A 13,513-nucleotide genomic window follows, 5' to 3' on the forward strand; every position below is an offset into this window, starting at 1 on the left:
ATAATAATATTAATGTATCCTTTTTGTTCGTAGAGTTGCGGGAAAAAGAACAAGTTGAAATCCTTTAAATTTAGAGTCTTCCCACTAATAACACTAATAATCAATTATGAATATTTTGACACAACATTGCACTGTTGACATGTTTAAATCCATTTTAGACCAGTGTTTACCAACATTTCTGTAAGGGGAGACGTTTTTTTTAAAGACGGCAAACAATCAAGGGCTGCAACAAGTATTGCAATATTCATCGGTTACTAAATTAATCGGCAACTATTTAGAAAATCGGTCAGTTTGAGTGTTTTTTTTCTATAATTAAAACAAGCTTTCTGATTCATCAGCATCTTAAATGTGAATATTTTTGTTATATGAACCTTATTCCTGAGTCTCTGTGACATATTAGGAGGATTTTACAGCCAGTTGCTTTAGATTTATTACATAATGCACCTTTAATTGCGAAAAAATAACCGACAGATGAATCAAATGTGTAAATAATAGTTAGTTGCAGCCCTAAAACAATCACTATGTCATTTGTAACACGTTGAATGACAGCTTAATTTAATTTAAAATGCAAACAAAGCTTAACTAAAATTATTTATTTTGCAAATTTTCTCTGTCCCACGTCCCATCCGCGACCCAGAGTTTTGGTAACCACTGGTTTAGACACTAAGACCCATCGCCATTTTTGATATGACCTCGAATCTACAATTTCTCTGGTCCAAGTCCTGTTGATTAAAATCACCACACCAAACTGTGTCTTAACATGGGTAAATGACTCTTGCACAAAGTTCCTCGCTACAGGTCTTTTTTCCCCCCCAAACCTGTTTGGGAAACTATAAAATGCACTATGAAAAAAGACTTTTGCTAAGGGAATATGTTGAAGCACAGCCCTGAATGTTTTCTCTTGTGCTTTTTCAGCCATTTAAGGAGATCTTTGACTTATTTTCTTTCTTTTTTTTGATTTATTTAAAACATGCACTACTGCTCCCCTGCTAAATACTTGGTTACAGTTCCTGTTAACTGTCCCTGGAATCTTAATAAACCTCTACTACTGAATCATAAAGCAGCGTTGTCTTTTGTGTGTGTGTGTGTGTGTGTCACATCGAATATAGATGTTAAGCTTAGAGCTTATTAATGCTGATGTTATTATTATACCCATCCATCCTCCGTCTATGGCTTGACCTTCTCTGAGGGTCACATGAGGAGCGAGCTGGAACCAAAACCAGGTGGCCAGATGACCCTGGAAGAGAGGACAGAACTGATCTTTTTCAATTATTTTCCTTCTTACCCACCTCGCCTCTTCTACTCCAACCGGTCGAAGCAGATATTCACACTTTTTTCCCCACGGTTTGCTCATTGTGTTCCTGTCGTGTTTTCCTTTAATGACTATAAAGGTAATACATGTTAAAAATTGGCCCTATACAGATAAAACTGTGTTAAACACAATGAAAGACATACAGATTAAGTGCACATTCAAGAAAACCAAACATCTGAAATCATGGTCACAAAAATTTTAAGTATTATTTCGGAGAATACGTTGTATTGAGAAACACTCTCTGGCCGCTTTATTGGGCACAATAACAAGACATGTGCATGAACATGTTATGTTCAAAGATTGTTTTCAGCACGGTCATTTTTCGACCATTCTCTCTAAACCCTTGCAATGAAAAATTACAGTAGATGAGCAACTTATGAAATACTCAGAACAGCCTGTCTGGCAACAAACAACCCAAACTTTCAAAAATCACCGTCCATCTTCTGTCTAATGCACCTGAATACATGTTACAGAAGTTAATATAATTCATTGTTTATGTTAAACTAATAAGGTTCAATATACTGGAAAAGCAAAAAACTCATGTAAGTTTAATGGGAAAGTTTACTTTAAAGTTGCAGCACTCGGCCCATAAGAATAAACGTAACACAAGTCTTTACTGCCACCTACAGGATCTAATACAACCCAAATGAAAATCAGTCAAACAGAGGCAACTCTTTAAGAAAAAAACTGAAAACAAAACAATGTTTATTTCACTGTTATATATATGTACAACACCATCGTTATTAATGTTCAGACACACCAAGAACTGGTCAACGTATGAAATCCAGCACATCTGAGCAGGCGACTAGCCTTGGTTTGAACCTGGACACAAACTTTTTGGCTTTTCCTAAACATCATGTTCTTATATAACAAGTGACCTGGTTCGAGTGCAGGGGAAAACGTTTTTTGTTTGTTTCACCTACACAATATATAAGAAAAACTACATCAAAATCTCAAACAATGGTGTGCAAGCAATTAAAATGTGTCTTTACTCGGGAAACTTAAATCATGTATAAACACAATGGAAAAGCACTGATACGGCCTGTATACAGTGGATTTTTTTTATGTACATGTGAGTGTGCGAGGTCATTGTGGCATTAAATGTCTGACGTTGTACTTTGACGTGTCGTGGTACTGGGTCATAGGTTTGTCTGCAATACCGCACGTTCCCACTCCAACCTTTCCATTTACGCTTTCTGGAGATGCAAATATGCTCCTCTTGACCTATGAAAAGAACATAAAAAACAGATTTAAGATAACATTTCCAACTTGATGTACAAGAAATACATGATACGACTATGAATGTGTGGATTCAGTGTAAAAATCTGATGTTCTCGTGAATGTAACATTTAAGTTTAATAAATGAATATTAAATACAGAGCTCTGATACGCGAACCAAGTTGCTTTATTTAAAATGTAGTAAAAACATTATTAAATGTTTTTACTATATTTTAAATAAAGCAACTTGGTTCATGACCAACGAGTAAAAAGAAGTAAAAACTAATAAGTGATTGACCCTGTGTCGCCGTTTTACGACATGTCAGTGAACGCAACACAAACTTATTTTACTCCACAATAAATTTAAATAAATCAGAGGTTGCTGTGTTTAACAGTGGGAATACTTATTCCCAGCCTGATTTAAATATAATCCCACGACGCAAATTCTCCACTGAACCACTATTGTGGACAATATTAAACGAGAAACAAAAAAATGTACATTGTATAAAAATTGTTGAACAGAAAGTACAGCCAAGGGTATTTATAAATCAGAAAACCAGAATAAAAACCTCACCTGTCCTTTCTTGTTCTTTGAGTAGGCTTTGTTGTTGAACTGCTGCCACTTTGACTTCTGTACCTCCCTCTCTTGCTCCAACTCCTTCATCCTCAGCACTTTCTTCTGGGCTTTCTTCTTCTTGTACTCTCTCTGCTCAGCTATTATCTCTTTCCTAAAAAGACAGGTGTGATACAGCAACAAACACAATGACGGTTAGAGACCTTTTCAAATAACATGAATTGGTCCAAAAAATCTACAAAGGCTGTTTTTATTTAGAAAAATTCAGTATGATTCAAGCGGACTTGTAAATGTGATTGGTTTTCATTCATACTTGGATTTGGGCTTTCCGTCGTCATCAGAGCGTCTCCCCTCTTCTGGTTCTTTGAGGTTCATCAGAGGGATCACCTCGGCGTTCCCGTATCCAGTGAAGGTCACGGCCGCAGTTCCATTTTCCCGGTCTATCTCCTCAATCTCAGCCTCATACACCCTGTCAAAGAATCACGTCTGTAAGCAGGTGAGTATGAGCCAAACACTCAAGCTCTACTTAAACAAACTCTAACTAAGTCAATGTTTGTCAAACCATCAAATCAGCCATAACATTTAAATACACGTTTGCAGGTTTTTTGGGTGTTTCACTAAAGTACTGAAGGTGGTTGAGCTAAATAAACAGTATTTTGCCCATAAATTATTCACAATGCATCCTGGTGACACAGTTGGCTAGAGATGAATTAAACATTAAACATTTACACGTTGAGACCGAATCCACACCCTCTCTTTAATTGCAGCTGTCAATTATGCATCAGCCAAATTTTCGCCACAAACAGTCATGATAAGACATTAGCAATTAGCAAATAATCCACTACATTCACACTTTTCTTTTTTTCTTTTTTAAGTGGACAGGGTTTTAAATTCAGTCTTAAGGAATAAATGCAGTGATGATCTCACTAAAATTGTACATAATCATGTGGTAGATGCTTCTAATCGTAGTGCTATTAAGGCTGGTGATACTCACTGTCCATCCTGATTCCACACGGCCATACATCTGTCCCCCACGCCCCAGGCTTGCTTCTGGGGGACTACGTCTGTGCCCTCTTTACTGGTGGCTGGCTCAGCGGGCTGTGAGGTCAGGAGGTCTTTTGTCAAATCGATGACTTCCTGTGGGAGAAGAAAAACACAAAACAAATGTGAGTCAAGTGTGTAGCCAGTGGACAAACATGTTGAAAGCTGTTTATGAAAGTGAAAGGCACCTCAAGCTCTGTGGAAACACACCTCGCAATTTAAGCTTAGTGACTTGGTGTAAAAAATTATAACAAATACTAACTTGACTCAAACTATAGAAAATAGCACAATAAATATATGTAAATTAACGTTTAATGTGGTCAATGTTTAGATTAGAGTTAGATTAACTGATTGATTGTTCCAATTAGGGCTGCAACGGTTATTTGATCATTAATCAATTAACTGTCAACCGTTTTGATAATGGATTTGGATAGTTTTCAAAAATAAAAAAAAAGCGTTAACATTTTTCAGCTTTTTCCTGATATTTTATGGAGCAAACAATTACTTGATTAATCGAAAGACAAAACACTGACTAATTGATTGTGAAAATATTCATTAGTTGCAGCCCTATAGTCAACCCACGTGATATATAACAGAAAAACAAAGTACATCAGAAAAAAAACTAAGATACGTATGAACATGTTAGTGTAAAAACGGCCAATAGCTTAGAAAGTGGCATTTACTGCAGTAAAAGTAATTTTTTCTAATGTCTAGTCAATAAAGAAACTGATTTTAAATTATTCTCTGTCCATAAAAAAGACATCGTAATTTGCACATAGATCAATGTTATTTAAGCAACCATTCACACTGCTCACTGTTTAAATAATACTATTACCATACAGTCATACTAGTCAATTACTGTAGTGGACTATCAATATCAGCAGATACTCGAGTTTCAGGGATCAGTATCAGACACAAAACAGTTTTTACACCTTTTGTATTTTTCTATGTTTTTTTGGTTCTTCTTAGTATTTATAAGGCATTTTTAAAAGAACCTTTCATTTGTCACCACATAACTGCAAATGACGTTCATCTTTTCTCTGGTTCACACACACACGCGCGCGCACAAACCTGTAAGTCTTTCTGGAGTTTTTGTAAGTCTTCATTATCTTGGTCGGTCGATAGAGCAACCTCTACTTGCTGCAGCTGGGCTTTGTAGCTGCTGAGCTGTTTCATCAAGTCTTCCGACATCTGTGAGGAGAACAAAAACACACTGCGATTATCCAGCAATGGTGGCTAGCTGTGTTAGCTGTATTAGCATACATACAAGAATATAAACAACCCTAACTTTGAGAGGTAGCTTACGTTAGCAGTAACAACAAGAATAATACCACGCTCCTCAAAACAAAGTATACAACCTACGCTGTGTTAAAAGTATTTATGAGCCATTTAACATGTACTTTAGCATTCGTATTAGCTTACAACGATTAGCAATATCCCTCGGCCCTCTTTCGTCAACGTAAATTGAACGTAGGACGGCTTGTTAGCTTGGAGTTGCTAACGAGAACCCGAAAAAACGAACGATTAGTCTTGTAATCTCACCTCTGTATGAGTTCCTCGTCTCTTAATAATCCAGTTAGTAACTATGCGTCAAAAAACGAGTGGAAAACAAACGAGAGTACGTTCTTCGTCCTGCTTTGATCTCCCCGTACACAAATCGGCGAGAGGAAAACTCGTGAATGGAGGATGTTCTCGCGATAACACAGCAGCTTCCGCGAGTATGTCTGCAACAGAGGAGTGGCTCGTTAGCGTCCCCAGCGACAGTCTAGGTGAACTGCTCACTGAAAACATATCAAGACAAAATATAACATTTAATATTATTTCATAAACGTCTTTTAATTAGGGTTCGAGCACGACTGTGCAAGAACCCTATTGAAACTGAAAGAGTTATTATTATTAGGGTTCGAGCACGACTGTGCAAGAACCCTATTGAAACTGAAAGAGTTATTATTAGGGTTCGAGCACGACTGTGCAAGAACCCTATTGAAACTGTAAGAGTTATTATTATTAGGGTTCGAGCACGACTGTGCAAGAAACCTATTGAAACTGAAAGAGTTATTATTAGGGTTCGAGCACGACTGTGCAAGAACCCTATTGAAACTGAAAGAGTTATTATTATTATTCTTATTCTTCCGCCAAATGAATCGCCTTTTTGAGGCCTTTCCCATGCTCAAAAACTCACAGATTTTTGCGACCACGTCAGGCCTGGTGAAAATTTACGTATTTCAAAGGTTCGGTGAAAAAGCGTGGAAAATTGGAAGTGGGAGGGGCAAATAACTGCTCCGCCCCACAAAAGCGTTTGTCCAGAACATCAGCTTTAACGTACATGCACGAAACTCGGTACACACGTTCCTTAGGTCAGGACGGTCAAAAAATATAGTGAAGACCTATGCTCTAAAACGAACAGGGAAGCCGCCATCTTGGATTGAACGTTCACTAATTGGCGATTTTGGCGAATTTACACCATCGCTACAAAATCTATCTCCTCCTACAGTTTTTGAGCGATCACCTTCAAACTTGGGGAGATCACTGTGGACAAGTTGAGGAACAGAAACAATTGGAAGGATTTTTTAAATATCGTATGGCGCACGAGATAGGGGGCGCTAAAGTTGGCGAAAATTCAGGTTTTTCGCCGCAGAGAACGAAACTCTTATAACTTTACAACGAAAGGTCCGATCGGAACAAAACTTGCTGTGAGTGATGATGGGTGGTGTCTGAAGAAGACTATGAAGAAATGGTCCATTTTGAAAACAGCGCCTCCTGGTGGTGGCAGAAAACATACGAAAATTACACCAGCGCTACAAAATCTATCTCCTCCTACAGTTTTTGAGCGATCACCTTCAAACTTGGGGAGGTCACTGTGGACCAGTTGAGGAACAGAAACAATTGGAAGGATTTTTTAAATATCGTATGGCGCACGAGATAGGGGGCGCTAAAGTGAGTGAAGAACAAAACTCTTATAACTTTACAACGAAAGGTCCGATCGGAACCAAACTTGCCGTGAGTGATGATGGGTGGTTTCTGAAGAAGACTATGAAGAAATGGTCAATTTTGAAAAGAGCGCCTCCTGGTGGTGGCAGAAAACATACGAAAATTACAACAGCGCTACAAAATCTATCTCCTCCTACAGTTTTTGAGCGATCACCTTCAAACTTGGGGAGGTCACTGTGGACCAGTTGAGGAACAGAAACAATTGGAAGGATTTTTTAAATATCGTATGGCGCACGAGATAGGGGGCGCTAAAGTGAGTGAAGAACAAAACTCTTATAACTTTACAACGAAAGGTCCGATCTGAATCAAACTTGCTGTGAGTGATAACAGGCCAGGCCTGAAGACATTTATATGAAAATATTCAACTTTCAGCGCCCCCTAGTGACAGCAGATAAGCAAACTGTTATTACTTTGCCAATTCTGGTCCGATCTGAATCAAACTTGCTCACATTAATAACAGGCCAGGCCTGAAGACATTTATATGAAAATATTCAACTTTCAGCACCCCCTAGTGACAGCAGATAGTATTAAATTTACAGTTTTTAATGCTGCTCTAACAGGGATTGCTGTATCGACCTGAAACTTAATATATAAGACTATAAACCCGTCCTGAACACGTCTATATAAAAATATTCAACTTTCAGCACCCCCTGGTGGCAGCAGATAGTATTACATGCACACGTCGCGATGGCTCCTCAGACCGACATGCGTGGGGACGCCGCTGAAAATAACTAGCCCCGCGAGCGGTGAATGAACGGGTTCGTGGGCGAGGCGAGCGAGGAGGCGTGGCACACGCCGACGAGCGCGCATCGGCTCGAACCCGTTCAGATCCGCTCGCGGGGCTAGTTATTATTATTATTCCGGCAAATGAATCGCCTTTTTGAGGCCTTTCCCATGCTCAAAAACTCACAGATTTTTGCGAGCACGTCAGGCCTGGTGAAAATTTACGTATTTCAAAGGTTCGGTGAAAAAGCGTGGAAAATTGGAAGTGGGAGGGGCTTAAAAGTGACGCAAAAAAGTGCTAGTAGGTCATCTCCTGTCGGGTTTAACGAAAATGAACGAAACTCGGTACACATGTTCATTAGGTTGAGCTTTAAATAAAAGTCGATGACAAGCGTCCTGGGAATCCTACGGGAAGGCCGCCATCTTGGATTGAAGGCGAAAACGGCGGCGTTTTTGGCGAATTTACACCATCGCTACAAAATCTATCTCCTCCTACAGTTTTTGAGCGATCACCTTCAAACTTGGGGAGATCACTGTGGACAAGTTGAGGAACAGAAACAATTGGAAGGATTTTTTAAATATCATATGGCGCACGAGATAGGGGGCGCTAAAGTTGGCGAAAATTCAGGTTTTTCGCCACAGAGAACGAAACTCTTATAACTTTACAACGAAAGGTCCGATCGGAACCAAACTTGCTGTGAGTGATGATGGGTGGTTTCTGAAGAAGACTATGAAGAAATGGTCCATTTTGAAAACAGCGCCTCCTGGTGGTGGCAGAAAACATACGAAAATTACACCAGCGCTACAAAATCTATCTCCTCCTACAGTTTTTGAGCGATCACCTTCAAACTTGGGGAGGTCACTGTGGACCAGTTGAGGAACAGAAACAATTGGAAGGATTTTTTAAATATCGTATGGCGCACGAGATAGGGGGCGCTAAAGTGAGTGAAGAACGAAACTCTTATAACTTTACAACGAAAGGTCCGATCTGAATCAAACTTGCTGTGAGTGATAACAGGCCAGGCCTGAAGACATTTATATGAAAATATTCAACTTTCAGCGCCCCCTGGTGGCTAAAGGCCAACATTGTCCGATCTGCAAGAAAATTGAAACGTGAGGCAAGTGAACTTCCCTGAACACTTTTACGGACACGACTTTCACCCACAGGAAGTCGGCCATTTTAAACAGGAAGTGCCCTCTAACTTTGCTGTACATTAACCGATAAGCACAGAACTTAATATGTGAGACCAGGGACCTGTCCTGAACATGTCTATATTCAACTTTCAGCACCCCCTGGTGGCAGCAGATAGTATTATATGCACACGTCGCGATGGCTCCTCAGACCGACATGCGTGGGGACGCCGCTGAAAATAACTAGCCCCGCGAGCGGTGAATGAACGGGTTCGTGGGCGAGGCGAGCGAGGAGGCGTGGCACACGCCGACGAGCGCGCATCGGCTCGAACCCGTTCAGATCCGCTCGCGGGGCTAGTTATTTTCATTATTCTTATTCTTCCGCCAAATGAATCGCCTTTTTGAGGCCTTTCCCATGCCCAAAAACTCACAGATTTTTGCGACCACGTCAGGCCTGGTGAAAATTTACGTATTTCAAAGGTTCGGGGAAAAAGCGTGGAAAATTGGAAGTGGGAGGGGCTAAAGAGTGACGCAAAAAAGTGCTAGTAGGTCATCTCCTGTCGAGTTTAACGAAAATGAACGAAACTCGGTACACATGTTCATTAGGTTGAGCTTTAAATAAAAGTCGATGACAAGCGTCCTGGAAATCCTACGTGAAGGCCGCCATCTTGGATTGAAGGCGAAAACGGCGGCGTTTTTGGCGAATTTACACCATCGCTACAAAATCTATCTCCTCCTACAGTTTTTGAGTGATCACCTTCAAACTTGGGGAGATCACTGTGGACAAGTTGAGGAACAGAAACAATTGGAAGGATTTTTTAAATATCGTATGGCGCACGAGATAGGGGGCGCTAAAGTTGGCGAAAATTCAGGTTTTTCGCCGCAGAGAACGAAACTCTTATAACTTTACAACGAAAGGTCCGATCGGAACCACACTTGCTGTGAGTGATGATCGGTGGTTTCTGAAGAAGACTATGAAGAAATGGTCCATTTTGAAAACAGCGCCTCCTGGTGGTGGCCATTTTGGATTGACCGCGAAAACGGCGGCGTTTTTGGCGAATTTACACCAGCGCTACAAAATCTATCTCCTCCTACAGTTTTTGAGCGATCACCTTCAAACTTGGGGAGGTCACTGTGGACCAGTTGAGGAACAGAAACAATTGGAAGGATTTTTTAAATATCGCATGGCGCACGAGATAGGGGGCGCTAAAGTGAGTGAAGAACGAAACTCTTATAACTTTACAACAAAAGGTCCGATCGGAACCAAACTTGCTGTGAGTGATGATGGGTGGTTTCTGAAGAAGACTATGAAGAAATGGTCAATTTTGAAAACAGCGCCTCCTGGTGGTGGCAGAAAACATACGAAAATTACACCAGCGCTACAAAATCTATCTCCTCCTACAGTTTTTGAGCGATCACCTTCAAACTTGGGGAGGTCACTGTGGACCAGTTGAGGAACAGAAACAATTGGAAGGATTTTTTAAATATCGTATGGCGCACGAGATAGGGGGCGCTAAAGTTGGCGAAAATTCAGGTTTTTCGCCGCAGAGAACGAAACTCTTATAACTTTACAACGAAAGGTCCGATCGGAACCAAACTTGCTGTGAGTGATGATGGGTGGATTCTGAATAAGACTATGAAGAAATGGTCAATTTTGAAAACAGCGCCTCCTGGTGGTGGCAGAAAACATACGAAAATTACAACAGCGCTACAAAATCTATCTCCTCCTACAGTTTTTGAGCGATCACCTTCAAACTTGGGGAGGTCACTGTGGACCAGTTGAGGAACAGAAACAATTGGAAGGATTTTTTAAATATCGTATGGCGCACGAGATAGGGGGCGCTAAAGTGAGTGAAGAACGAAACTCTTATAACTTTACAACGAAAGGTCCGATCTGAATCAAACTTGCTGTGAGTGATAACAGGCCAGGCCTGAAGACATTTATATGAAAATATTCAACTTTCAGCGCCCCCTGGTGGCTAAAGGCCAACATTGTCCGATCTGCAAGAAAATTGAAATGTGAGGCAAGTGAACTTCCCTGAACACTTTTACGGACACGACTTTCACCCACAGGAAGTCGGCCATTTTAAACAGGAAGTGCCCTCTAACTTTGCTGTACATTTACCGATAAGCACAGAACTTAATATGTGAGACCAGGGACCTGTCCTGAACATGTCTATATAAAAATATTCAACTTTCAGCACCCCCTGGTGGCAGCAGATAGTATTACATGCACACGTCGCGATGGCTCCTCAGACCGACATGCGTGGGGACGCCGCTGAAAATAACTAGCCCCGCGAGCGGTGAATGAACGGGTTCGTGGGCGAGGCGAGCGAGGAGGCGTGGCACACGCCGACGAGCGCGCATCGGCTCGAACCCGTTCAGATCCGCTCGCGGGGCTAGTTATTAGGGTTCGAGCACGACTGTGCAAGAACCCTATTGAAACTGTAAGAGTTATTATTATTCTTATTATTATTATTCCGCCAAATGAATCGCCTTTTTGAGGCCTTTCCCATGCCCAAAAACTCACAGATTTTTGCGACCACGTCAGGCCTGGTGAAAATTTACGTATTTTAAAGGTTCGGTGAAAAAGCGTGGAAAATTGGAAGTGGGAGGGGCTTAAAAGTGACGCAAAAAAGTGCTAGTAGGTCATCTCCTGTCGGGTTTAACGTAAATGAACGAAACTCGGTACACATGTTCATTAGGTTGAGCTTTAAATAAAAGTCGATGACAAGCGTCCTGGGAATCCTACGTGAAGGCCGCCATCTTGGATTGAAGGCGAAAACGGCGGCGTTTTTGGCGAATTTACACCATCGCTACAAAATCTATCTCCTCCTACAGTTTTCGAGCGATCACCTTCAAACTTGGGGAGGTCACTGTGGACAAGTTGAGGAACAGAAACAATTGGAAGGATTTTTAAAATATAGTATGGAGCACGAGATAGGGGGCGCTAAAGTTGGCGAAAATTCAGGTTTTTCGCCGCAGAGAACGAAACTCTTATAACTTTACAACGAAAGGTCCGATCGGAACCAAACTTGATGTGAGTGATGATGGGTGGTGTCTGAAGAAGACTATGAAGAAATGGTCCATTTTGAAAACAGCGCCTCCTGGTGGTGGCAGCAAACATACGAAAATTACACCAGCGCTACAAAATCTATCTCCTCCGACAGTTTTTGAGCGATCACCTTCAAACTTGGGGAGGTCACTGTGGACCAGTAGAGGAACAGAAACAATTGGAAGGATTTTTTAAATATCGTATGGCGCACGAGATAGGGGGCGCTAAAGTGAGTGAAGAACGAAACTCTTATAACTTTACAACGAAAGGTTCGATCTGAATCAAACTTGCTGTGAGTGATAACAGGCCAGGCCTGAAGACATTTATATGAAAATATTCAACTTTCAGCGCCCCCTGGTGGCTAAAGGCCAACATTGTCCGATCGGCAAGAAAATTGAAATGTGAGGCAAGTGAACTTCCCTGAACACTTTTACGGACACGACTTTCACCCACAGGAAGTCGGCCATTTTAAACAGGAAGTGCCCTCTAACTTTGCTGTACATTTACCGATAAGCACAGAACTTAATATGTGAGACCAGGGACCTGTCCTGAACATGTCTATATAAAAATATTCAACTTTCAGCACCCCCTGGTGGCAGCAGATAGTATTACATGCACACGTCGCGATGGCTCCTCAGACCGACATGCGTGGGGACGCCGCTGAAAATAACTAGCCCCGCGAGCGGTGAATGAACGGGTTCGTGGGCGAGGCGAGCGAGGAGGCGTGGCACACGCCGACGAGCGCGCATCGGCTCGAACCCGTTCAGATCCGCTCGCGGGGCTAGTTTTTCTTATTATTATTATTCCGCCAAATGAATCGCCTTTTTGAGGCCTTTCCCATGCCCAAAAACTCACAGATTTTTGCGACCACGTCAGGCCTGGTGAAAATTTACGTATTTCAAAGGTTCGGGGAAAAAGCGTGGAAAATTGGAAGTGGGAGGGGCTTAAAAGTGACGCAAAAAAGTGCTAGTAGGTCATCTCCTGTCGGGTTTAACGTAAATGAACGAAACTCGGTACACATGTTCATTAGGTTGAGCTTTAAATAAAAGTCGATGACAAGCGTCCTGGGAATCCTACGGGAAGGCCGCCATCTTGGATTGAAGGCGAAAACGGCGGCGTTTTTGGCGAATATACACCATCGCTACAAAATCTATCTCCTCCTACAGTTTTTGAGCGATCACCTTCAAACTTGGGGAGGTCACTGTGGACAAGTTGAGGAACAGAAACAATTGGAAGGATTTTTAAAATATCGTATGGCGCACGAGATAGGGGGCGCTAAAGTTGGCGAAAATTCAGGTTTTTCGCCGCAGAGAACGAAACTCTTATAACTTTACAACGAAAGGTCCGATCGGAACCAAACTTGATGTGAGTGATGATGGGTGGTGTCTGAAGAAGACTATGAAAAAATGGTCCATTTTGAAAACAGCGCCTCCTGGTGGTGGCAGAAAACATACGAAAATTACACCAG

General features: G+C 41.5%; 1 protein-coding gene across 1 annotated transcript; it reads right to left on the minus strand.

Annotated features, from left to right (window-relative positions):
* Positions 1–1,997: 1,997 nt before the first annotated feature.
* smndc1 (survival motor neuron domain containing 1) lies at positions 1,998–5,818 on the minus strand. Its single transcript, XM_083897795.1, has 6 exons — positions 5,688–5,818; positions 5,217–5,336; positions 4,099–4,241; positions 3,418–3,573; positions 3,105–3,258; positions 1,998–2,536 (listed from the first exon to the last, which is right to left on the minus strand). The coding sequence occupies exons 2-6, from the start codon at positions 5,334–5,336 to the stop codon at positions 2,399–2,401; spliced, it is 711 nt and encodes a 236-aa protein (XP_083753921.1). The 5' UTR covers positions 5,688–5,818; the 3' UTR covers positions 1,998–2,398.
* Positions 5,819–13,513: the final 7,695 nt, after the last annotated feature.

The sequence above is a fragment of the Microchirus variegatus genome, assembly GCF_963457635.1.
Source record: "Microchirus variegatus genome assembly, chromosome: 11".
In the NCBI taxonomy this organism is placed as follows: Eukaryota; Metazoa; Chordata; class Actinopteri; order Pleuronectiformes; family Soleidae; genus Microchirus; species Microchirus variegatus.